The sequence below is a fragment of the Cyphomyrmex costatus genome, unplaced genomic scaffold, assembly GCF_001594065.2.
Source record: "Cyphomyrmex costatus isolate MS0001 unplaced genomic scaffold, Ccosl1.0 scaffold5, whole genome shotgun sequence".
Classification (NCBI taxonomy): Eukaryota; Metazoa; Arthropoda; class Insecta; order Hymenoptera; family Formicidae; genus Cyphomyrmex; species Cyphomyrmex costatus.
Window position 1 is genome coordinate 4,930,862 of NW_017279267.1, and position 27,292 is coordinate 4,958,153.

Consider the following 27,292-nt stretch of genomic DNA (forward strand, 5'->3'; position numbering starts at 1 on the left):
TCGATACTTGAAAACAAGCTCCGTAGAAATTCCCTCATATAATTAGATAAAGAAACGATAAGTACTCCATCAGGTGGCTTACCAAAATGCATATCCACTATGCCGAGAGGGAAGAGCTGCGCACCATTGTACCTAGATCAGCGAAAAAGCGAGGATGCGTCGAGAGCACACGTATCCACAAGAAGAGGAACTATGACGAAGAAATGAGAAGCGACCTGGCATCCATGCTGTAGCACTACAACAAGCACTCGCGAGCTTCGGGAACGAAGCGCATCTTTTTTTTTTTTTCTTCACAGCCGGTACAGACTGACGACGAGACGGCTTGGGACACGCCGTTCTTTTTCAAACGCCTCAGACCTTCGGTTTCCCGCTTCCTCTCGCGGCGGTTTCGTCGCACTCGTGCTCGTTACGATGCATGAATGACTCCTTTGCCACGCCGTGCCGCGCGGGGTCACGGCAGGGTCCGTTTGCGGGCAATCGACGGCGACGGAGAAACCACGTCGAATGGACCGCGCGAAGAAGTTTGAGCTGCGAGCGTTGCCGTGGTACGTCTCGGTTAGATAGGACGGACGGACGGATGGAAAAACGAGTAGGAGGCGAAGGAAGAAGGGGGGAGAGCTCGTGCGGCGGCCGGTTAGACTCGTAGGAAGAAGAGACTCGTCTGGCTGACCCACGATACCACGATGGAGATTACGTGACCATGGATTCCTCCCGGAGAAGAACCCCCGCGGCTTTATGAAAACTGAGGGAATACTGACGGTATAAGATGCCGGTGGTACAAAAGCCGACCCACGCGTTGCACAAAGCTACGCGATCACAAATCAGACACAAGAGACGCGCACCATTTGCGTTTAAATATAGTGATGCTCCACAGAAAAAAATAAAAAAGAGGGATGAGAACTAGACAAACGGAAAGAGATTGCGAGGAAGAGGGAAAGAGAAAGAAACACGAAAAGAACCGGGCGATGAATGTGGAGAGGAAGGAAGAATGAAGAGAGGACAAGGAGGAAGGGAATCTTGGATCAACGTGTTCGTTGTAACGTGCCCGTCCACCGGCGGCGACCGTGGAACGGCGAACTCTGTCGGCTCGTGCAGCCGGCAGGCAGCTGCTAGTCTCTCCAATGCAACGAAGCGCGTCGTTTGCGCCCGAACGCAAACCTTCGGCAAAGATCGGAGCCCGGAACAAAACAACAACGTGGGGTACACGCCGACTGTTCGCTCCCCCACTCCAACCTAGGTACCATCACATCCGTTCCTCTTAGCTGTTGCGTCCCTCGGCCTCGGCCAACGAAAATTCAATCCGGTACGCACGTGCTCGACTAACGCAGCATTATTCTTAGCACGTATTCCGCCGAATCGTGCCGCTTCCTAGCATTCCCGTTTCGTCATTAACAATTAAATCGGTTAATAAATGGGTTGCTTCGGCTGAAGCTAATTTATCCGCAGATTTATACTCCGTTCCGCTTTGTGCATTTTATGCTATTCAATTTACTTCTAAAAAAAACAGGAAGACAAGAACAAACGCATGCATACAATTATCTGAGCTTTAACTCTAAAAAAATATTCACCTTCCTTTATATGCAGAAACTTACAAGAAATTTTGAATCCTAATACATATGCGTGGATCCAGTGAACCAACATATTTTCTCCAACTTTTTCGATTTTTTATTGTAAAAGTCAATAAAAGAAAAAAATCATTCAAATTAGTCTATGTAGTATGTTAACTTCAAGCAAAAAGATATATTAATTTAAAGTACACTAGACCTGCGATTATTAATTAAAAACATTTCGAAGCAAATAACAATTAGGAGAGATTAAATATTTTTTTGCATATTATTTAATTTTAATGAGAAAAAAATCGAACATACATTGGACATATGTTAAGTTCTTTATAGACGCGTTCTTTTCTACAACTGCATGATACTTTCCCACAGTAAAATGAGATGAGATAAAATAAATAAAAGGGAGACTCAAAGGGACATCTGGTATATCATTTGTAAAGAACACCACATGGTGAAATTTGCCGACGAATAAGAGATAGGAAAATAATATTTATTACTACGTAAATTGTAACAATAGAAAACTAAAAGTGCTTACCATGTGTTCTACCGCTTTGTCCTCCAGTTCTGGCAGAGTCCAGTTAATGTGGAAGCTCAAAGGTTGAAGACGTGACTCCATTTCTCGTAACCATTTTCTTAAACATTTCACTTCGCGTTCAAAATCTATTGGAACAGATCGATAACGTGTACATTAATAAACCATACGAAAGATACAATTTTTCAAAGGGCAACAACCCATTACCTGCTGATATATCTTGTTGACTAGATACTGGTTGGTCTATGGGCGCCATAATTTGCTCAACTAGTTCCCATTTTGCATTCAAGTGATCTACACGCCACGCCACTTCATCTTTTAAAGCAGGGGCGCGAGAAATTAACTTTTCCGCTTGCTCATTGAATAATTTACGTCTATACGCCTTGCGTCGTAGCTCCTCCATATGAGCCTAATTGATTCAGTTTTTAGAATTATTTTAAAATATATTTATTTTATCACATGTTTTGAATATGTCAGATTCACTGATACGTACTGCACGCAGGCTTTTGTCTAAAAGATTTTCTTCTTTAGAATAGACCAATTCTTGAAGAATTCTTAACCACGAGTAAAGCTCTGAAAATTGATTGCTGACTTCCTTCAAGTTCCACAATTGCGTCGATACGTCTGTTTCGTCCCATGTTAATTCACCATTTGCTTCCTTAAATTGAAAATAAAATTGTTCAACATGTATGTTATCTCTCTGTGCATGAAAGAGATAGTTAAGAAACATATCGAACCTACCTTGCAAGTATCGATTAAATTAGTATCCATAATATAATCATAATTAGATCTTATAGCTGCCCAAAAGTCATCTTTGCAGTCTTCGTAGTTTATCCACATTCTTTGAACATTTGCTTGCTTTGGATCTTTTCTAGAAACACATACAAGTTGGATTAATACATTAGCTAAGTCGAATAAAAAAAGCACAATTATATGAGATATTTATTGGGTTGCGTTCTAAAATTCGACTCTGTCATCTCCGAGTATCTTTTATCTTTGTTCAATATCGGCGAACAACAAGAATGAAAGATACTCAGAGTTAACAGAGTCGAGTTTTGGAACGCACCCCTATATGATTAAACTAGTGACTAATGTTAATAGGAGCAAACCTTTTCTTGGTAAGACTGTTATACAGTCTTTCCGTTGTCGTCCTAACATGTTTCTGCCTTTCCAAGCTTTGACTATTTGGTTGAAGTGACGTTAGTGAGGTACTCATTTTGCCTTGTGGTAATCTGCATTCAAAATATATTAAACATAATAAGACTATCTCTTTTTGACTAAAAGAACAAAATTATAAAAATTTTAATTTTTTTTATACAGTAATATGATTATAGATCTATTCTTTTTCAAGAATATTTTGAACTGATACAATAAATAGAAATGAAAAACTATAAGTGCTTTCCATTTGGTGAGATAAGACACAAATGTCATTTCATCTTCGCCATTTACCGAATGTCAAGATAGATAGAATGTTTGTGTTAACTTGTGTCACCAAATGGAAAGCACTCTACATTTATTTTTAATTTATTTCACCAGTGTACATTAATTCAGTACATTCTTTGGAAAAGGATAGACCTTTTGTTCGACAATTCGGTCATATTAGTTTAGTATATCGTAACCACAAAAGTTGCACACAGTATAAACTTGTTTTGTATCACGAAATAATTTATTGCGTAACACCTTCGCAATTCCTTTTCGGGTATGTACATTACTCAGAGAAGGAGAAGCGTTAAGATGATTCATTTGGATACAACCTTACTCGAAACGAATTTTCGTTCTGGGCGAACGCCGATTCTTCGCGCCGAGCGCTAAAATAGCAACACGGCGCGAGTCTTTGCACGAATGTGCTAATTCTAGAAAAAGAAAAAAGGGAGAGAAGAAAGTTGCGGACTCGACTTTGCTATTTGCCGCGATAAGACCGTACGAAGGCGCGGCGCGAACGAAGGAGATATGCTCACCCGTGTTGTCGACAGTTATCGGGTTCCGATTAGGTTGTTTTTGGCCCGGTAGCGCGCATCACCGCTACCGTCTCGCCGACGGGAAACCGCTGGGAAACCGGAGAGCTGCTCGACGACGTCGGTGACTCGCGCGCGGGATCGGTGATGGTGGTGGGGCGTCTGCACACACATCCGTAGACCGAGGACACACCTGCTGTCGCCACGCGGGAGGGGGGAGGGAATGTCATCGGGCGGTGAAAAATTTCATCGCTCGCAATCTCCGCTCGCGTTTCCCGACCGGAACGTAGGCGACGGCGGACGTGGCAGCCGGGTGTAGGATCGTGCGACGCTACACCGACGACATAACCTGCCTCGAGAGACGTCCGATACGCGCGACACGACGCGAGATAGATCCGCCGGAGTTCTCACGGCGACAAAGAGCCGCATACCAATAGCGCACCCCGTACCCTGCGCGCGCGTTCGGCGTTTCTGCGTTTCTTATCCACGGTGCGCGCGGTAATCCGACGACGGTCGCCGCGGATTCTGGCCAGAACGCGTTCCTCGATGACTCTCTCCCGCCGAGCCGCACACCGAGCGCGCGAGAACACGGAATTCACCGTCCTCGTAGACGGCACCCTCGTAGACTTTTAATGGTTAACTCTGCTCGATGTCAGGGACTAGCCTTCCCCAGATAAGCATTTTTCGGAGCACGTAACTCCCAGAAGGAGACCCGCAGGTGCAGGGAGAACAGGTGCGGCGCCGACTAACGGAAATTTTCCGGATGACGTTTCAACGAAGCGCGACGGACCGACGGTACCGATGCACGATAAAACAGTTGGTAGCGGACTAACCTCGCAGTGCGATTTAATTCTAACCTGCGAGCTACGTGGAATCTTGTGTTTGTCCTCCTTTCTAAAGGGATTGTGCACGAAACGTTAGAAATATGACAGCGACGAATTATTTGGACTTGGACATAAACAAGCTGTTCGAGCAGCACACCATTAAAGAAATCGAAGAGATTCAGAAGAAGATTCAACTGGAAAGTGATAGGAAAAAATTAGAATTACGGACGTTAGTTGGGTGAGGATCGTTCATGTACTTTAATTTAGCTTCATTTTTTTAATTATCATCAAAATACTGTCCTCTTCACGTGTCATTAAACTTTATCGTTAAATTTACAAGAAAGTGTATTATTCGAAATCAAGGGATTACCTCAAATCTTTAAGAAGTATCCGTTAGTTTTTATATTAATAATTTTCAGAGAAAGATATCGGGATTTAATATTGGCTGCCGACACAATTGGAAAAATGAAGATAACGTCTGAAAAAGTTACCTCGAGAATAATTAACATAGAGGATAAATTTAGGGAATTACAGAAAAAATATCTTATTGGTTTCAAGACAGAGCCGACTGAAGACAAGCTGGACAAGTATTCTTTTTTAAATATTGTATATACTATTCTAACGCAATATTTATATACGTTGAAATCTAAGCTGTAATTTTTTGTAGAAGAAAACATATGTTTGACTCTGTTATCATCCAAATCAAAATCCTAATGGACATTCCACAATACATTTGGACGAGCATCGAGAATCAGAATTTGTTATTTGCCACGCAATTATACATAATAGCGCAACATATAAATTACAGTCTAATGTTCGAAATCGGTAGCATTGAATTGTCGCAAAAATATCCAATTGTTTCAAAACAGTGGGATGTTATCATGCAGTTTAAGAACATTATATCTAATGAATGCAACAAAATATTGCAATCATTGGATGTTTCAACTATAGTTGGTATACAAATTGTTGCTTATTCTGTGATACTTAATTATTAGTTACTGACGTTACATTTCCCTTATAGAACGCTGCAAACTGTTTGGCGTCTCTGGTATTTTTAAATGAATCATCATTTACGAATCTTTTAGAAAAATTAATATCCACAAGATGTATGGCCATTGAATCTGTCGTTAAAGGAGAAAGTCATGACAGTGTTAAAAATAAGCTCAAATCGTGTATGAAAATACTTATACAAACTGTTCATTTGATATATTCGTGCTTTATAAGTAAGTATTTTATTTACGTTACGGTCTGAATGCAGCAAATGACAAAATTTTATTCTGTATTTTACATATGATTATAGATGCAGATAATGCGCCTGGAGGGTTAGTTTTACAATTTGTAACAGATATAAAGGATCAAGAAGCGTATTCTTTGCTATCACAGCTGGATTTAGATCAAGATTTACTCCAAGAGTTTCTACCATCCGTTACCAAACATCACAAACCATTCGTTCAGGACATACCAAAAAGCTTTTCTTTATCAGCGCTTCAAAATAGTGTTAAATCTTGGTTGGAGTGGGTGAATAATTTTTCTAATCTCGAGGTCACCAAATTATTGGATTTAACAGTTTCTATTAAAGGCCTATATAATATTCGAGAAGAAGCTGTCAGTATAAATCTACCAGAAAATTGGAATTCAATATGGGAAGAGCTTTCGTTACCAAGAATAAGTTTTTGGATAGAATTCTTCCAACCTATTATAACTAGACGTGCAAAATGTAATTATAGTTATATGAAAAGGTAAAGATACCTCACACTTTAATAATTAATGATGATTTGTTAATAGGTATTATAACGAATAAATGGACGGATGCGCTGGCCAATTTAAAATCCGATATAACAGAATTACTTGATAAAGTAGCGCATGATAAATTTGAATTTCCGGAACATGATTTACGATGGTTTGTATGGAAAGATTCTCCCACTGACATTCCACAGAAGCTTACAAAGAATGGTGGTTTAGATAACAAGAGATCTTTATTAATGAAGGCTAAAGGATATTCACCAAATGTGATAAAATTATGTGAAAAATTTGACGAAAATCTATATGCACTATTATCCGATCTTGAGCACTATTTATACGAGACTGAACGAGTAATAACGATAAAAGATAGTTTACTTTCGGCAAACATATCTTTAATAGCGAATTCGTTCTCCGATCGTAATGAAGTTCAAGAACATTTGCAAGTAATCAGCACAGAAAAGATCGAAGATCTTGAAACGTTTATAAAAAACACGTGCGTTAATGATAAACCCAAACATGGTCAAAGTGATATAAACGCTATAATTTTAGCAAGATTTCTCTTTGCATTAACCACTCTGTGTCCGAATTTAAATAAGTGTTTCACATCGTCGAAAGTATCTGGACTTACCATTACGAATGTCAAGTGGCAAGCTATTTGTGACAATCTAAAGGAAGAAAGTACTTACATGTGGTCCATTTGGGCTAATATATATAAAGTTAAAATATCTGAACATATGAAGAAATACATATTAAGAGAGCCAATTGATGGGCTGCGTGTCCATTGGATCATTTCAGAATGGGAGAAAGTTACCATCGAGGAAGAATCCGGAGAGGGAAAGCGAATAAAGTCTGAAATTTTAATACCGTATCAACCATCGATACCATTGCAAAAATTCTTGACCGCCATTTGCAAAGATTTAAATAAGATTATATCTCATACGCTTCCAAAGTAAGTAAATAATTATAATATAACGCCATGTTAATTGAGATAGTTTATTTATTACGATACATTGTTTTTTTCAATTTTAGGAGAGTACTACAGCAAATTATCGAAAATATTATTACAGAACTATTCAATTATTATCTTCATGCGTCTAAAAACATAGACCTTAGGCAAAAGCAAGCGTTTCAAATACTGTATGATATAAGGTATTGTACATTGCTCATGGTGCCCCATGAAAACAAAGTTCTTTATGAATTATCAACAAAAACGTGTGATGCAGTGCTTGCGAAAATAGACCCATTCGATTATGATGTCTTTAATCCGTTTATCCACACTAACGTTAAAAAATCTGTTCAAAGATCTTTGGTTAGTATCACATTAACAATGCTAGAGAATTATAATGTAATAGCAATGAAGTGTGTTTATAACATCTATCTTTTTAGTTGATATTTGGAAACTTGATTAGTCATTTAGAACAATTGCACTCGATATTGGGTGCACGTAATGAACACACGAGCAATGAGAGGATCGAACCGCCTGCAGTGCTTGCACTTTGTACAGGAGCACCATGGTTCCCGCCTTTAACTGTAACTTCTCCAACAAGAAACTTGCCTATTTTGTCAATGCCAGTACCCGATAAAACGCAAGTATGTATTGAATACTTTAATAATTAAAATTCTCACGTTAAAATAGTATATTTGTTAATTTTATCTTAATAAATATATGTGCCTATTCTTAGATTTTGCCCTTTGAAAAAGATAAAAATATCACGATGTATACATTTGGTAAGCCGATGAAGCGATCTTGCATGACGTGATTTTGTATTAACGCAACTAATCATTTATATATCTAATTTTTTATATTTCTAATTATGTTGCTCGTTATTTTTATTTTAAAAGATAAGGAAGGATTAAAAAATACTTCAATGGGTCATGTTACATTACATTAAATTTGTTGAGAAAAGTATAATCATAATATTCATAATTCGATATAATATAAATGCAATTATAGCTACATTTTTAACGTAACTTAAGTGTTTCTATGAACGTCTATTTTTGCGAGATCGCGTGTGATACTAACACAATTTTGTGAATATATACTAAGAATAGTTATCGTTCATATATATTAAAGTATGCATTTATTTACAGCGCAAGAAAATAACGAAAGAACATGCGAAAAATGAGCCTACCAGTGCAATAAAATCCGGAGCAGCCGCATTTTTCGGTGCTATGGGATCAGATTGGTTCGGCAGTAGCAATTAACTATTTTTTTGTATTTTAGGAAGATATTGTAAATATTGTGTCATATATATCATATTGTAAATATTTGTTAGTAAAAACAATATCTTTTTACTATCTATTATCTGTTTTATACTAATTAAATAAATTAATCTATAAATATGTATTATAAAATTTAATAGAATACCTATTTACTATAAAACAGAATACAAATACTTGATTTTTTATGAAATGCAATTGATTTGTATTGAACCAAAAACATTTTAATCTTATAATCTATGAATATATTTTTACAAAGTAATTAAATTAAAAATCGAATCCGGTCTTTCGGCTAGTCAAGCGATTACTCATTGTTAAATCATTCATAAGTGCTTATTCATGAATTCTGCCAACTGGATTTCAGAATTCATTTTTCCTATCTTTAAAGATTAGTTTTCTTTCTTCCGTGCAGTAGCGTCATCCGCGATCACAACATGAACTTTAATCCCATTTAAACGAGGTGACTCGTCGGATAAAAGTCAGAAGGAGTGAGAGAAAAAGAGAAAGCGCGGCAACCGTCGCGAGCGACAAGGAAAATGCGAACGTTACGCAATCGTCGCCGTCGCCGTGTCGCGACGAAAAAGAGGGTGATGGGGGACTCGACGGTGTGATACGCCAGCGCGACGGTAGTACACGTTGTGATATATGACAAGATGGCCGGATGGGCCCAGCTGTGGTGATAACAGCCGTGAGACGTTCCCGCTCGCATCTGAAGAAGAAGCGACGATACGAGACCGTTCAGCTGCAAGAGTATCGGAGATCTCAACAGAGCCGTCTCATCCCTCAAATGGTGAGTGTCGACGTCGACTTGATTGTTTTCTTCCCTTAGTTTTTTTCGCGCGTACGAAATGTCGCGCGTACCGGCGCCGTCCGCCGTCTGCTAGGCGCGCTGATTTTGAACGATCGGATCGCACGTCTCGAGATGTGGCGCCGTTCGTCTAGGTCACGGAGGACTCTTCCGTGTCCCCAAAACGGGGTTTCATCGAAACTCCCCCCGGTGATCCGGTGATTCGTAAATATTCATCTGCATCGAGAGGTCGATCGAGACCGCTACGTGTACGAATTCTCACGGGGCTGTACACTTTAAATAATCCATGTCTTTTCCTTTTTTTGTTTTTCCCGTCTGTTTTCGTTCAATTAGATAGAAACCGCACGTCATATGGAGAAATTATATGAGGTGAATGTTCGATGCGGTAAAATTTTATGTGTTTTTCGCAGTAAAATTATTATTAGTTTGAAAACGAGCGAATGGGTAAAATACGGTTCGCATGAGAAAAGTTCTCTGCTTGTTTTTTTCTTACATAAGTAGAAATATACAGTAATAATAATCCCATCAGTATATCGCATTTTTATTATTGTAAAATACAATTTTTTATATTTATTCGGATGCATCTGCATTCAGTAATTTTTCAATTGTATCAACAATTAAATGATAAAGTTCTTTGCGATGAAAGTTATCTTGATCATACGATTTACGTGACCACGTAATGCGTCAGTACCTTCGATAAAAGTACATAGATATATCACAAGACAATTAAATTAAATGTATTCTTTATCCAGTCCGGGTAATTTTCCTTCAAATGCTCGTAAGCTCTGGATTAATCAGTATACACAATCATTCACTCCTTTCCGCGAAATGAAAGCGATACAAAAATTCCATTGCCTCGTTTACCTACAATCGACACGTGTTTTAATTATCATACTTTAAAATAGTTTCAGACGATACGAAAATCCTCACTCGTGGGAAAATTTTGTTAAGATAACTTTAATCATGGTCAACATGTCGTTCCGATAATCTCGGTAAGACTTCGATTTATCTAATCTATCGACAGATTGACTACCAAAGTGCCGAGGTTATAATATCAGGATTCGGTAATAATCGTTGCATATAAAAAATAAAACGTGAATCTATCGATTTCGCTTCAGAGTTGATGCGTGTTAATTGCGCTCGCTGTTCACCGCTTAATGTTTGCGAAAATGATTTTATGATTAATTATATACATACATTATAATTATACACACATGTATAGTTAATACAGATAATAAATACAATATTAGATTAATTATATGTGTATTTTATTAAATAAGCTATTTAATAATATAGTATATAAAAATGATCTCGCATTAACTTATTAATTATAATCTAATTTAACGTTTTTTTTTACGAACGTTAAAATAAGTATCCTTTTTCGTTGCAACCAAACTTTTCATACTATAGTATTATAGTTAAATAATCGCAAGAAATTCGATTAACATCTCTTTTCTATCATTCTGTCTTCTTACGCGCATTTTTCTACACGACTTCCGAATTGAGCTTAACCTTGTGAATGATTGAGAGTTTTGTATATCTTACGACATAACTTATATTAGATTCGATTTGTGATTATTTTATGGATGCTGAGGAGAGAGGTCTGATCGAATTATTTCTAAAAATATATCGCGTGATAGACTGCATCATACTGTTCTTCAGAGATGCGGTCCATCGATCATCGTTGAAATATTTAAGTCTCTTTATCGCTCCTATTTCAATAACATATTACTTTTCAGACAAAGTTATTTCTATAATGATGTATGAATTACCAATCTTTTATTAAGCATACATTGGAAGAAGAATTACTAAATTTTAATGCATATTTTTTATGATAATATTATATAATAGTAACTTAACATTTACTTTACAATAAATAATATTTACTTAATAAAAAAGATAAATAAAATTAATGGTTTTTGTACTAAACATAAATATAATATATGTTTAGATTTAGTGAGTACCTAAAGTTAATTTTATTCAAACAAGTATTTGTTAAAATTTACATTTTTTTTAGTATGCATTATGAAAGAAAATAACGCTTATCTTTTAGCTAAATTTTAAATTATTTTATGGATGACATAAAAACTTGTTACTATGCTTTGCATTTAATTTATAATACATATTCACTCTTTATTGTTGTAGTTATTTTGTTACGAAAAGTCACGATGTAGTCGGAGAGGAGCCGTTTCACGTATCGACAACGGTGACCACGTGTCTGCGAAATGCAGGAGTTGGTCGTAAAACTCCGCATGTAAAATGTAAGATACTTTCTATATGTGAACTGCGAAACTCGCTACATGCAACTGGGGCATCTTTGGCGAACGTCTCCAGCATCGATCTGCACCTTTTCGATTTTTCGATGACAAAAATAACATCGAGATATTTTTCACACGCAGTATGACATGCTAGATGCTGAAATATGTAAATTTTCAAATGCCGTCAATTTTATGTTAAAATTTTATTTACCGCGTTGTATTTCGCTTTTGAATTAAAAGCTACACAACCGACGCAGCTTCTGAATGAATCACTTAAGAATTAAGCCTATTGAGAAGCTTAACAAACATTTCGTCGATATTATTGTCGCTTATCGCGCGCGTTATCATCTTTTTAACATCTATCTCGATTTCGCTACTGCGTTCTCGTGGCGTATCAGTGCGTCTCACGTATATACTCATGGATTTATGCGTAATCTTGGTATCTTGGATTAAGAACTTTTCCTTTCCGATAAAATCGATATCTCAATATGACTGATACTTTATATTTTATTCCTATTTATTTTTAATCGATAGATATATATGTTTATTTCATCGGACATATTAATCACTTTTAATCTTCAAATAATTTGTTAGATGCAGATTAGCTCTATAAAGTACGAAATTTTATTTTATTTAATCGGTAAATGTTTCTTTTTTGATCGCTACATTTGGTAGATGCGCCATTTATGATGATATAGCTCAGGTTGTTCTAAAATTTACTGCCAGTACCGAAAATCTATAGTTTACGTCACGAGCACTATAGATTACCAGTACTGACAATAAATTTTGGAGCACAGCCTTAATCTTCATTTTTAAACAGGATGCATTTTAAAACAGTGTGAGTTAGAGTCTTAATTAGCAATTATTTTGTCCTATTCTTTCAGTAAGCTCGATTTGCCGTGCATCACGATAGCAAATATGCCGTTTGAATAAAACGCTTATTGTAATTCGCTGATAATGTGATGGGTAAGCGCATTTGGCGATTTATGTAATTCTCTCCTATGACAGCGTAACATTTAATTGAATACTTCGTCATCATGAGTTAAAAGTAAGAATTTTTTATCCTCTAGATATATTTGCTTATAAACAACCGATTATTTTGGGTATGTTAAGTTAGCACCCCAACTATAGTACTCAGGAGTTCTGATTAGAGTTCCCACTTCCTTTTGACGAGACGAAGAGTTCCCTATAGTTAATAACAAGAGTTCCGCTCAATAAACATTTTTTTTACATTTTTTAAAAATGGGGTGCTAACTTTTTATCGAATTTCGAGGTGGAATAGTTCTGAGCGGCTTAATAGCTTCCATTTGCGATTGCCTAAAGTTCCTGATATGTAAAAAAAATTTTCGAATATTAAAAAAAAAATTAAAAATTTTTGAAAAATTAATTTTTAGATACAATAGTTCTGATGATAATTTCTGCTTCTTTTTGACGATACGAAGAGTTCTCTATGATTTTTAATGACATATGCGCTTAATAATCATTTTTTAATAATTTTTTAAAAATGGGGTGCTAACTTTTTAACGAAATTCAAGGTCGCATAGTTCTGATCAGCTTAACAGAACTATTTTGTGAATACCTAGAGTTCTTGATACATAAAAAACATTTTTGAAATATAATAAAGTTTAAAAAAAATAGTGGAAATCTTTGAAAATTTTTTTGAGAGTACCGAGTAGTTCTGAGTAGCGTTTCTTATAGTTCTCGACGAGTTCTATCGAAAACTGTAAGGTGAAAAAGCGATTGGACCAACGGTTTGCAAGATACAGCGACATTTGTCAGAAGATCAACAATTTTTAAAGTGAGTATATCTCAGAAACCGTTGGTCCAATCGCTTTGAGCCCTGATACTTTTCGACAGAACTCGTCGAGAACTGTCCAGAACTCCGAACAGAACTACTCGGTACTCCCAAAAAATTTTGACTTCAAATTTTTTTCTAAGTCCCATGTCGGCAAATTTTTCGGGAGTACCGAGTAGTTCTGTTCGGAGTTCTGGACAGTTCTCGGTGAGTTCTGTCGAAAAGTATCAGGGCTTAAAGCGATTGGACCAATGGTTTCCGAGATATACTTATTTAAAAATTGTATAATCTTACAAATTTAACAAATGTCGCTGTATCTTACAAACCGTTGGTCCAATCGCTTTTTCACCTGACAGTTTTCGATAGAACTCGTCGAGAACTATAAGAAACGCTACTCAGAACTACTCAGTACTCTCAAAAAATTTTCCGACGTGGGACTTAGAAAAAAATTTGAAGTCAAAATTTTTTGGGAGTACCGAGTAGTTCTGATCGGAGTTCTGGACAGTTCTCGGCGAGTTCTGTCGAAAAGTATCAGGGCTCAAAGCGATTGGACCAACGGTTTCCGAGATATACTCACTCTAAAATTGTTGATCTTCCGACAAATGTTGCTGTATCTTGCAAACAGTTGGTCCAATCGCTTTTTCACCTTACAGTTTTCGATAGAACTCGTCGAGTACTATAAGAAACGCTACTCAGAACTACTCGGTACTCTCAAAAAAATTTTCAAAGATTTCCACCAATTTTTTTAAACTTTATTATATTTCAAAAATGTTTTTTATGTATCAAGAACTCTAGGTATTCACAAAATAGTTCTGTTAAGCTGATCAGAACTATGCGACCTTGAATTTCGTTAAAAAGTTAGCACCCCATTTTTAAAAAATTATTAAAAAATGATTATTAAGCGCATATGTCATTAAAAATCATAGAGAACTCTTCGTATCGTCAAAAAGAAGCAGAAATTATCATCAGAACTATTGTATCTAAAAATTAATTTTTCAAAAATTTTTAATTTTTTTTTTAATATTCGAAAATTTTTTTTACATATCAGGAACTCTAGGCAATCGCAAATGGAAGCTATTAAGCCGCTCAGAACTATTCCACCTCGAAATTCGATAAAAAGTTAGCACCCCATTTTTAAAAAATGTAAAAAAAATGTTTATTGAGCGGAACTCTTCTTATTAACTATAGGGAACTCTTCGTCTCGTCAAAAGGAAGTGGGAACTCTAATCAGAACTCCTGAGTACTATAGTTGGGGTGCTAACTTAACATACCCGATTACTTTTGATTACAACAAAAAAATAATGACTTTTTCATTACGTTCTTTTGGAAGAGGCCGCTTTTCTTTTGTATTTTCTAGTTTCATCAGTCTTTCACGTTTCGGATCATACATTTTTGTCTGGTATTATCGGCTTCTTTTTTCAAAACGAATTTTTATCGTATTAGTAGTCAGGCAAAGTGCGCGGCGACGATTTTTATCTATATCATGTTGCTACAAGACGAGTTTCGCAGCGGTGAAAGGTTATGCTATGCTGATTGTCGAAATTAACATATCGAGATAAAAAGGATTCTCATTAATATTAAATTAAATATCTACACTGTAAAAAATTAAATGTTAATTTTAACTCAAAGACGTTGAATGGATTTTCTAAGACATGCAAAAATGTCAAAATTATTATTTTTGTGTTAATGTCAACATTTTTGCGTGTTTCAGAAAATCCACTCAACGTTTTTGAGTAAAAATTAACATTTTATTTTTTACAGTGTACATAGCTCAGACTAATGATAGACATTATTTATTACATAATAAGAATATTATGTAATGTATTTAATATTATTTATTGAGTTAGCACTGTGATTTCGTAAACAAAATAAATTATTGATCAATTAAAATTATAATAATTATAATATATATTATCCATATACTATTTACTTTTATATTTTTATTTAAAATTGTGTGTGATTATATGGTTGTTTATCAATTTTGTGTTGTGAAAAGAAATGAAAAAATTGCAATTTTTGCTACATAATAAATATAAATAATTTTATTAATTATTTATTGTCACACACACACACACAATAACACAGCATATTGTAACGTTTTACATTACGGGTAATCACGTTTATCTTTTTGTCAGCTGTTATGTTTATATTTGTTTACTAGTGATAAAAATTTATAATGCTATAATAGTGAAAAAAATGAACAATCTAATCGTACTTGTAAACTTAATTACTTGATTTTTTTGAAGCTCATGTACATTTCTGTTTCTTCTCAGACAAACATTGATCGAGCATCAAACAATTAATCTTTTAATTTTTAAATTCTCTCTTTTAAACTGAATTAATAGACATAAATTAAATGATTTGTGTCTTAATCGTTATATTCGACGTGAAATGGATATTTACTGTACGATATTCACTCATATCGTTAAAACTACGCAAGTAGCTCTCTCATTCAAAACAATTGCAATCTGCTTCTTAACGTCAGTCAAGGAAGCGCGCGAAGCATTGTATAATGTTTATCTCATTCTCATAATCAGTTATCATATTGCATTCATTTGTACTTGTCTAAATGGATGGGGATTGTTGTGTTTCTAATTCCGGCTGGTGTAACGTACGATTTCCCATCTATTCCGGAATAGATATCGCTTGACACCATTTCCATTCTTTTCCTCCGCGTTTTCGCAACGTTTCCACGTTTATTTATGGCAATCGATATCGAATTGGTTCATCTCCACGTCGTGCATAATTAAGAATAATCGTTGAGTTTGCGAATTGTAAACTAATCTACGTTTTCTTGTAACGTGTACATTTAATTAGATTGTTGCGATACGTAACGTGGTGAATTGCAGCAATACCACATTCGCGATGTATCATATTTCTCCCTTCGATATGTCAGAAAAAACTGCCGAAGGACGTATACCGATCGGGGTGAATACGTAATCGTGTCACGGGATCGGTGTAACTCGATTATGAGGCTTCATGGCGAGAAAGAATACGGGCGATAAAACCGCGGAACACGGGCGTATCCCAGGCTTGTTTCCCTTGGTCGATTGTAATCGGGTGAAACAACATACAACCACGAGTTCGTACTGTTATTTCGTCTCCTCGTGCTTTTCTTCTGCTCTTAGAATAACACAAAAATAATCCCGACTGACGTAATTTCGATGTTTCTCTTATGGTAGAATGACGAAACTTGGTGTAATCTCCAGTAAACTAACTGACGGCAGTGATAACGCGACCGTGATTATTATTATTAATTTTTCCGCCCATTCATTAACTTCCACAGATTTCTTATTCGTCTAAACGAGATTGGCACGTGGTGCAGTCGGATCAATAACGCGTAAACAACGCAGTGTTGTTCGTCGCTTACGGCGCAGTGGTGGACCATAAATTCTTTGTTAAACGGGAATAAATAAAACGAGAAAAATAGCGCGGGCCTTTTGGTATCGATCACATCGGTGGCGGAACAATCATTTCAGAATTGTTCTCATATTCGGTATAGACTTCGATGCAGGCAGATATAAAGTGCAACCCCCGCCGCGCCTTTTCTATAGACGGATCGACATCGTTTAGATTTACACAGATTTTCGGAGGTGAACGAACTCTGTGAACTATGGTCCAGCTATGTCGCAGTCCTCTTTCTTCATCGTCATCTTAATGACGTCTTTTCCTCCCTTCATTTCACTTTGTATACGCTAATCGAAAAACGATCACGCTTGCGAGGCGCCTAGCACTTTTTTGTAGGCGCCTCGCTCGCTCTGATAACACATGGTAGACGATAACGTTCGGGCTAATCCGAACCAATAAATGCTGGGACTTTGCTCTCATCTGGCGCACATTGTCCGTTACGATCGTTCCCTTACGGCCACGATTCACAAATTCCTATTTAATCGTTGCATCATCGCGAAATCGCGAGAAATTTCCGACATCTCTTTGTTCCTAAATCAGCGAAAAAGAAAAACGGATAAAGCGCGAGAATTAGAGATCGTATAATTATCTTCACGATTACAAATTGGGACACGACACATATTTTCTTCTGTAAATATATCGCCGCGATAGCGAAAGACGTTTTGTTTCTCTCTCTCTCTCTCTCTCTCTCTCTCTCTCTCTCTCTCGTGCTTAGCACTTCTCTTTTGCCGTCATTTCTTTTGCGAAATGGTTTCCGAAATATTATTGTGTCGTAGTTGGCTAAGCAGTGGCTAGATTCGCGGTGCAGTGTTACGAAAAATTCCATCGGACGTCGTGCGTGTTACGGGAGGATAAATAAATCTGTCGGAGAGTCTCTCTCCGGTTGAGATTCTTGAGTTGAATTAAACATGCTGGACCGAAACGTGGTGCTTGTGCTGCGCACGAGACAAGAGAGAACCGAGAGGCGTTTGAGGCATAAAAAGGAAGCGAATCCACCGCCGATGGAGCCGCCCGCGCTTCTGATAAACAATAATCATCTGTACCTCGATCTCAACATGAATTTCAGCGAGAATTGCAAACAGAAGGCGGCAGCTAGAGCCGCGAGAAAGGTGGGTCTGATTTCTCTCGTGTGCCACGTGCGAGTCGTGCATGTGAATTTTTGTCGCGCCTGAAGATCCGCGTGAACCAGTTAAATCGCTCGTTTATTAAAAACCCCTTTCACCGTCGACTACGCGATGGGCACCTCGACGAACGCATCGTAACGCGATTTCTCACGAAAACGTTGCCCCCGTTGTGTCAGATACATCTTTCTTTTTCACTCTGTAAGTTAGTATAGTTATTGAGAGATACTTTCTCCGACTTACTTGGCTGGAACGCTATTATCGCAATGAGATCTGTCTTTGACTGTGTATAGGACGTTACAATTAGATTAGATGTATAATTCGTCACAAACTACCGGAACGTCGATTTTACCCCTGACGTAATACGTTACGTTGATGGGAAGTGGAGAAGGCTTCTTCCTGCTAGCATTTTTCGCACGAATCGTGTTCGTGCTACAGAAAGAATTTTATTTCTTATAAAGTATCGTTGCTTTATATCCTTCAGTTTTTACCTATCTATGTCTCTGTTTTATTTTATGATTTTGATATTGGAAAAGATTTGCGATATGTATATAAAGGAAAGTCAAAAAGTAAAGGGACATTTTAGGAAGATGGAGAAACTTTGCTTATTCGATTTTATGACAACTTACGGTTGTTTCTAAAATAAAAATTATTTAATGATGGGTCAAGAAGGCGGTCATAGCTTCATAACTTAAATCTTTTAATTATAATATCACTTTGTTTCGTAAGCCACGTGAAGGCCGGCATTGAACTCAAATGCTGATTAAGCATCACATCAAGTGCATGTATAGACATAACTACAACCTTAGGGAAGAATTGACATGATTTTCTTTTTCCAAGTATCTCTTCATTGGTTTATTTTTTTTTTTTAGTAAGAGAGTCCGTCTCTTTACAATCACACGTTATAAGTCTGTCGTGAATATAAGGTTATGAATACTTGAGATTGTTGACCAACATGTCCTACAACTTTTCTCCCTTGCATGTCATTCTATACCGGCGGTTCGTGAGTCTTGCCACGCAACGACCACACGTATTTCTTTGTACTTTCTATAGAAAGAAACTGACCCGCGTTCATTGTGCGTTATATGTGCGCAAAATAATGACTCGGTAGAATAACTATATGCTCGACGCTAATCTAGGAATCAACGTCACGATTGAGAAATCGCTTAACCATGTTCATCGGAATTATTAAACATTTTTATACTGTAAATACATTAATATTTCATATATTGTATAAATTATTGTACAAATTAACTGTTAATAATTTCCTTAATTAATATTTATTTAATAACAATGCGTTAATAACAATGAGTTAATATAAGTTATTGCAACAAATTTGTGATATGAGCGAAATATAACTATTAAATTTGAAATTTAAGTAATAATAATATATTAAAATTAATTTTATTATTATGTTAATAATAACTGATTTAGATTCTGAATACAGTTTTATGTCTTGTGTAGTGTAATATCTGTTAAAATAAAAAATGAAGAATAAAGCTCGTACGTTTATTATCATAATTGACATTTTTTATTATAAGATTAACGGGGTTAAATAATATCGAGATGAATAGCGTACGATGCAAAATAAAAACAAATGAATTGACAATGCACGTCTAATCACGCACTGCCAATTAAGATTATAAGCTGAAAAGATTCATTCTAATCTTCGCATTATTTCTTTATCAGTGATTGATCCATCGCCGCTAATTAATTGTTACAATAACTGCATAAAGGCTGGCTTAATCAGAGAATCAAATGCGTCTATGAGATACGCGAATTCTATCGGATGCGGTTTATAAATCATTGCGACGCACATCACGTCGCATTAAAATCAGAAATTAGAATCGGAAAGAAAGTATCTTCAACTTTCCGGGTCGAAATACCGCGAGTAATTAGATTTTATTCAATATACCGATATACATCACTGTGTGTTTATGTGTGTATGAGACTGGAAGTTTTAAACGATCTTGAACGACCGATAAAACATTTGAATATTTTTGACGGGCTCGTAAAAGATGATGAAACTCATTAGTACTATTTCGTTACGCAATGTATTTCAAATAACTCGCTTGCATTTGCGTTGTTTGCGTTTATCAGTCGAATCCTAGTGAACTTAATGTAATATAAAGCGTCTATTGCGCGCAATATAGTCTACAAAAAGTTTAGCAAGCCACATACTCATAGATAGGATTCACATGAATTCGAAAACAATGATATGTTATATTGATATATGTATATTACGCTTTAATAGATACTTGAAAAAATAAGATAAAGGTGCATATGGTTTACATGCATACAAACGTACATGTGTATTCTTCATACGTTGAGAAAAGAATATGAGACCGGTACGTAGCCGACTGTAGTGGGAGATACTTGCATGCCCCACCCTTATTAGCCTCTCATATTTTTATATCAACATTTAGTGCAGTTTAAGACGCCGTTGAGTCTGCAGTTTCTGCAGTCATATAATTTTTGTAGTTTTTTATTTTCTTTATTCGCATTATCATTAACTATGAATATCGTGCTTTTCTAAAGTTAATTGTTGCTTCAAGAGATAGTTTCTGCGTGCCAATGTAGTGCATTGTGAAAATTTCTGGAGGAATAGTGTTTATTCAGTGAATGTGCAAAATAATTGTGCTACACGGCGGTTCTGAATTTTCCGAATTATTCATTAATCTAGAAATGCCTATCCATTTTACAAAAGTACAAAAAGAATAAACAAGTCTGCAAATCCGGTTCATTTTTTCAATTTTATAGACCTGAATGGCAGCTATCGCACCTTTCTTCGCTAGATAATTAATGGTTATCAAGCGAAGTATAAGACCCCTCCGATCGTTGTTGGCCAAAGTTATTTTTTGGCCTTCAGATTTCTCCTCGGTCGTTCTACTGTTTGTGAAAAGGAAACTTGTGTATGTGCAAGAAAAAAAAGAGAAGAGAGGATTAAATGAATTATCCGTTCAAAGCTGATCGAACCCGGCGTGAAATTTTAAGGTTTCCCAGCGCACGGCTGGGAAGCCAAATAATCTACGAGTAAAGTGAGACGAAAAACGTTCGTGCAGCGAAATAAAAAATCGCAATTCAACTATACTCATCATCTCTTTCCTCTATTCATCCATCCGTCCGTTTATTTGTTTCACTTTTTATATCGTGACGCGGATTTTCCACGTTTTACTTTTCTCTCGCAAATTATTATGGATCGCAACGAGAGCACGAACGAGGGTGGCAGCTCGCCAGACAAGGTGATCGCGTACTCCTCGGAGGAGGAGGAGAAGAAGCAGAAGTCAATTGTGGCTAGCACCTCCGGCGAGTACATCACTGTGGGTGACAGCAGTTCCAGTCTCGACACTCTGACCAGTGGTAGCGTCACGATTCTGTCTTCCAGCGCCAACGCGAACGATCGCAAAAGAAGCAAATTCGACGCGTTCAAGAGCAGCTTCCGCGAGGGAAGCTTATTCAAAATCAAGAAGAAGACACGCGGAATCGACGTGTCCTCTTTCGAAGCAGAACAACATGATAAAGGTTAATCATGACGTGTTTGATGAACTTTGCGCTTCTCATCCGTGAGATAAATAACAATCGACGAAGTCATTTAGCATAATTCAAATATTTTTTTAAATCTACTTTTCGAGTTTTTTAATTTTTGATTTTTCGATTTTTCTTCAACATTATTAATTACAAAATTAAAATAATTTATTTTGTTGATATCTAAAAATAACAATTTTCTAGCAACACTATTTCCCTGACTCGAGATTCTTTTCCACTTCAGAGGCATCTCAACAGCAATCGCAACGGCTCGAAGACGAAAAAGAGCCGAAATTGATGACCGATGTGCTTTCGAGCGCAACTTTAAAGAAAAAGAAAAAGAAGTCACACTCGCTAGTACGCAAGCTAAGCTTGAATAAATTTCGCATGTCCTTGGAACAGCAAGAGCCACGACATACCCCAGAGGGTGGTAACAGTAGCCGTTCGCAAAGCCAGTCCTCGCAAGAATCACCCGTTCATACATATATTAGCGTCACAAAAAAGGAAAACAATGGCGCCATAGAAAGGGAGAAAGGGATAAAAGAGGAGCTTAAGAAACCAGAAAAGGTACTCGAGAAACCGACGGAGACTGTCAGTGAAGTGCTACGCAAATCGCCGTCGCTGACCATCAAAAGCTTTGCGGAAACTATTCAACAGGGTGAGGATACTATTGACCGCAGATGCAGAATGTTTCTGCACGAAACTGAGAGGCGGAAGATTTCACGATATACGCTTCTTGACAGTTAAGCCGCTTTGACGTATTTTTAAGGAATAAACTTTAGGGAGTTACATTTGCGGTTTTTGAAAAGTATATAAAATCCAGAGATGTGTGTGCATTAAAAAAAATGTGTATACATATATCTAGATTTATATGTGAAAATCGCAGTTACATCTCTCTACATTTTATTTTCCTTTTTTTTCGTCACTTTCGTCGCTTATCTTATCTTGTGCTCGATTTCCTCGCAATAACGCATTTATTAGAACTGCACAATTTTTTTTAATTACAATAAAACACTATATAGTAACTATATAATCGTTGAAGGCTATTTAAGATTTAAAAAAAATTGAGCGTAAACGTATTCTCGTTAACAGTCGCACGTCTTCAAATTTCTTTAGATACTGCACAATATTCGCAACAGGATAATCAAGATAACGCCTCGCATTGTACCTCGACGCTCCCATACTTGTTATCGAAATGGTCGGAAATTAACAAAACGAAGCTCGCGGAGAATCCAGTGGCCAAGAGAGACAATGTGAAGAAATGCAATTCAGATCCCTCGGAATATGCACCTTCGACATCGTCGCCCGTCGACGTTCGCCGTAAGCTATCATTGTTGGAAGAGAAACGAGCGATATTTCAGCGACGCTTCTTTGATTCGAGATCCAAAGACATAACGTCCTCGAACGAGACAGTAATCGACGTTAACGCCCGCGATCTATCGAGCACCAACGAGTTTCTTCGACAACGGGAAGAAGACAGAAAGAAAAAAGTACGCTATGTCAGTGTGAAAACCTTTGACACGTTCTCTACTTTCGGTAACACTGTCGACGAAGAAGATTTTTCAGAGGACTACAGCGATACGAGCAGCAATTATCGTAGACTTTACGCTACCATGGCACCCATGTTGGGAACGGTGGACCTTGAGGTGAGATCCATCGCGTAGAGTTGTTTTCCATTAACGTTACTTATGAACGAACGTTCGACAATTTGCGACATTGAACAGCAATATGAAATTGCGAAATACGACAAAATATATGTCATGTGATTATATAATATAGCTTGGTCGTGTTGGAAACACGATAAGTAGTCTTATTTGTTCCACACTAATGCATTTGCAGCCACAAACAGTGAAACTATAACTAGAAACAAGAGAAAGGACCAACTTTTAAAATTAATAATCTATTTTTATATATATATAAGTTTCTCTTTTATAAAATCCTAAAGAAAATCTCGAATCATTCACAATATCTGAATATATACATTCATATAAAGTTTTTGACGTGAACCGATTTAATATTCCGATATAATATTAGACGCAAGAAGATTGAACGCATTAGTGGTTTCTACTGCTTATAATCCAGTCACACGCTGCGGTACGCGTTTGCGGTATCTTTTTGATACCGATCCGCTTGTATTTCTGCCTCTTTGGATCTCTTGTGCCCTCGTCTGTTACAGAGTTTCGAGTTACGCGGTTTCATGCGTTCTATCGTGTCTAAGGAGAAAAAAATGCTCATAAATAACCGAAGTTAATTGAAATCAAGACAATCGAATAGAAACGATCCGCTCGTTTCGAAAATTCATCACTGTAATCTAAGTAGAAATTCTTTTAATGACTTGCCACTGACACTGCTGATGACCCTTTAAGTTTGATGACGATTATTTAGATTGCTTCATGCATTCATTAAGACGCGAAAGGCTTATTATTGTATTTATAGTTCTGGTGCAGTCCCCCACAACTGTATCTCGGGGATAATTCTCCCACATACAAGTCTCTCAGTTCATTTCGTTCACGCGAGCTGCAACAGCAAGATTATTCGTGCGGCGTAATTATCTTCGGTCTCTTAGAAGCGTACCGGCACTTAGAAAGTCGTGAACATGGACGTGGAATTTAAAATTTGGCGAAATTTAGAAATATTCGATTTCAGCAAGTGGCAGGTGCAACCGAAAGAATGGAAGTGGCTCGGGGTCCGTTGCAAGTGTTTGCGTTTCTAAAAAATTGACTTAATTTATATCTTCCGTATTTTTATTTAAGTGATGATAATTATCGAATTATTTGTGATTATATGTGTATTTTCTTTCTCTTTAAGGTTAATAAAAACATATTTAAAATCGTTAGCTATTATTTACTAGGTTAATACGTTACTTATGGACATGAAAGCAATGTTTTCCTAATTGTTTAATATTTTCATAAATATATATATATATGTATATTATTTAACAAAAGAAAATGTGTTCTGTATTTAAATATCAATTATATACTTTATTATTATTTCAGTCGTCGAATAATGCATCGAACCTCGGAGTAAGCGAGAAACGGGAGCATTTGTACAAAATATTAGTAATCGGCGAGCTTGGGGCGGGGAAAACGTCTATCATTAAGCGATACGTACATCAATTCTTCTCTCAACATTATCGTGCGACGATTGGCGTCGACTTTGCGCTCAAAGTGCTCAACTGGGATCCGCACACCATCGTCAGACTACAATTATGGGATATCGCAGGTCAATACTAACACACAACGTTTCAACTTCTCTCTTTTGAAGCTAATAATGGAACAATACTCATGCGACAGATAAACTGACACGCTTGGTGTTATTCACTTCTTATTTACTAACGTCACTTGACAAATGTCTTAGATATCTTAAATACTTTTAAAATTGTTTAGTTAATAACTCAATTCATAGCCAAGTTATCACACGAATAATATAATTTTATATATAATTTTAAATGTTTATTCATCTTTATTCTATAACTGATCTTTAATAATCTGTTTAGGTCAAGAAAGATTCGGAAACATGACCAGAGTTTATTACAAGGAAGCCGTAGGTGCTTTCATAGTATTCGATGTAACAAGAAGCGCGACGCTGGATGCAGTGGTGAAATGGAAACAGGACTTGGATTCAAAAGTGCAACTTCCTGACGGATCGTCGATACCCTGCGTTCTATTGGCGAATAAATGCGATCAGCAGAAAGAAGGTCTGGTTAATTCGTCCACTAAGATGGATGAATACTGTAAAGAAAAGAACTTCTCTGGTTGGTTCGAAACCTCGGCGAAGGAAAACATTAACATTGAAGAAGCAGCCAAATTCCTCGTTAATAAAGTAAGAGATTTTTTTACATTATTTTTTTTTCATATTAAATTATAGTAAATATATAAAAGCATTTTTTTTTTTAATATACTGTATACGATACGTAAATAACTCAAAAGTACGACAGATATTAATATTGAATGTATCATACAATAGTTTACGCTTTATTATGCCTATTGCTTATGCGTGACGTACGACGGATTAATCGCTGACGTCTTTCGCCCTAAAAATGATCGACTTATGTGATACATAATTAATTAATCGGCGTGAAACCAATCAGCATTTCTGGCATCTGCATATCGCTATTATTGCTTTACTTAATGTTTTGAGCGTTATGAAGCTTATATTGATGTAATTATAGCTATTATTAATAAATGTTCTACATAAAATGTTTGTTTTAGATACTTCAAAATGATCAGGTTGTAAGAGACAACGGCGTCCAAGAACAGATGGACAACGAGAGATTCACGTTGAATCAATCGCCAACAAGTTCCAAAAAATCCTGCAGTTGCTGACGAATAGGCAGATTGTTCACGAGTTCGAATTCTCGGTTACGATTTTCCATTCGTCAACCTCAATGTGTCTTCATAGATGCCATGAAAATCATACATTTTTTATACCTTGCCCTTCTCTATAACAAGAAACATCTACTTATTCTTCATCTTGTATAATATATGAAAATTATTTGTGTTTATCAATCCAAATAATTTCTTACATCCAACATGAGAATATCATATTTAAAGATATTAGCTTCTTCTTCTATAATTATTGGCCCAGGTCCTCGTCAACGAGATAAGCTTGGCCAAAAGATATTAGCTAAAGAAATTTTTTATTATTCTTATATGAAATGTTTTGAAAAATGCATATAATGATATATAATAACTTTGACAACATTACGAATGTGCATCCTTCTTGAATTGATTGACACATGTATTTAACTGTTAAATTAATTCGATCAGAAATTTATACGTAGCACTGCTTCTCTGTCTATCAAAAATCATATCAATAACTATTTTTGTACATTTCTGCTTCTTCATTAATAGCGAGAATTAGGAATTTTCTACATATATGTGTTGTGAAGAGCATAATGCTATTTATTACTCGATATATTATTATTACTCGATTAATTAAATTCAACACACATATATGTATAGATGCTATGAATTCGATAAAAGCAAAACAATTTTGACTGTTTTCTCATTAGATTTACAATATGCGCTTCCTATCTACACTCCCATTTCGTTTTTATATTATTAAATTTATTTGTCGACAACGTTGTGCCTTTGTTTGCACAATCGCAGTTATAGTTATACAAGACAGCTGATTGTAATTAAAATATTAAAAAGATCGTTTTATATAATACGCATTTAAGACATATTTATCAGTAGCATTGCAATATTTGAACTGTATTTAAACTGAAAAATAAAAAAAATAATCTTTAACATGTACATAGACACTTATACAGTTGAAAAAAATACGGAGATATATATGTAATGTTTTGGATATAGATCTACAGAATACGTATATTAATAAGTAAAGATAATTAATATTTCGAGAGTTGTATATATCATATATAATATATATATACACACACACCCACACGCATACATATGTATACATTGTAGCATGTATACATTGTAAATAACTCAAATTTTATATTAATGATCTTCATCTTTCAAGCGATGTGTTTGCATATTTGCACTTTTATATAATATGATTTGTAATGCGACA

General features: G+C 36.1%; 3 protein-coding genes across 5 annotated transcripts in view; 2 read left to right on the top strand and 1 right to left on the bottom strand.

The window, feature by feature from the left end:
• Positions 1-4,267, bottom strand: part of LOC108778313 (uncharacterized) — a 37,055-nt gene extending 32,788 nt beyond the window's left edge. The window contains exons 1-6 of the mRNA XM_018545450.1: positions 4,053-4,267; positions 3,204-3,326; positions 2,836-2,965; positions 2,588-2,752; positions 2,302-2,503; positions 2,098-2,222 (exon numbers count right to left, since the gene is read on the bottom strand). Coding sequence (XP_018400952.1) covers positions 2,098-2,222; positions 2,302-2,503; positions 2,588-2,752; positions 2,836-2,965; positions 3,204-3,310 — 729 coding nt within the window. The 5' untranslated portion in view covers positions 3,311-3,326; positions 4,053-4,267. The remainder of the gene's footprint in view (positions 1-2,097; positions 2,223-2,301; positions 2,504-2,587; positions 2,753-2,835; positions 2,966-3,203; positions 3,327-4,052) is intronic.
• Positions 4,268-4,913: 646 nt separating this feature from the next.
• Positions 4,914-8,821, top strand: Cog1 (conserved oligomeric Golgi complex subunit 1). Its single transcript, XM_018545541.1, has 9 exons — positions 4,914-5,111; positions 5,293-5,460; positions 5,541-5,823; positions 5,895-6,096; positions 6,174-6,590; positions 6,659-7,565; positions 7,646-7,925; positions 8,003-8,206; positions 8,708-8,821. Exons 1-9 carry the CDS (start codon positions 4,975-4,977, stop codon positions 8,819-8,821), a joined length of 2,712 nt encoding a protein of 903 aa, XP_018401043.1. The 5' UTR covers positions 4,914-4,974.
• A 704-nt stretch (positions 8,822-9,525) lies between these two features.
• Positions 9,526-26,442, top strand: Rab32 (RAS oncogene family member Rab32). 3 transcript variants are annotated; one of them, XM_018545469.1, is made up of 6 exons: positions 20,814-21,748; positions 21,996-22,409; positions 22,868-23,397; positions 24,748-24,973; positions 25,248-25,573; positions 25,963-26,442. In XM_018545469.1, the coding sequence occupies exons 1-6, from the start codon at positions 21,421-21,423 to the stop codon at positions 26,074-26,076; spliced, it is 1,938 nt and encodes a 645-aa protein (XP_018400971.1). In that variant the 5' UTR covers positions 20,814-21,420; the 3' UTR covers positions 26,077-26,442. The 3 variants fall into 3 exon arrangements, with proteins under 3 accessions (XP_018400974.1, XP_018400973.1, XP_018400971.1); XM_018545472.1 differs by lacking the exons at positions 20,814-21,748; positions 21,996-22,409; positions 22,868-23,397 and adding an exon at positions 9,526-9,626; XM_018545471.1 differs by lacking the exons at positions 20,814-21,748; positions 21,996-22,409; positions 22,868-23,397 and adding an exon at positions 17,966-18,214.
• The last annotated feature ends 850 nt before the right edge of the window (positions 26,443-27,292 follow it).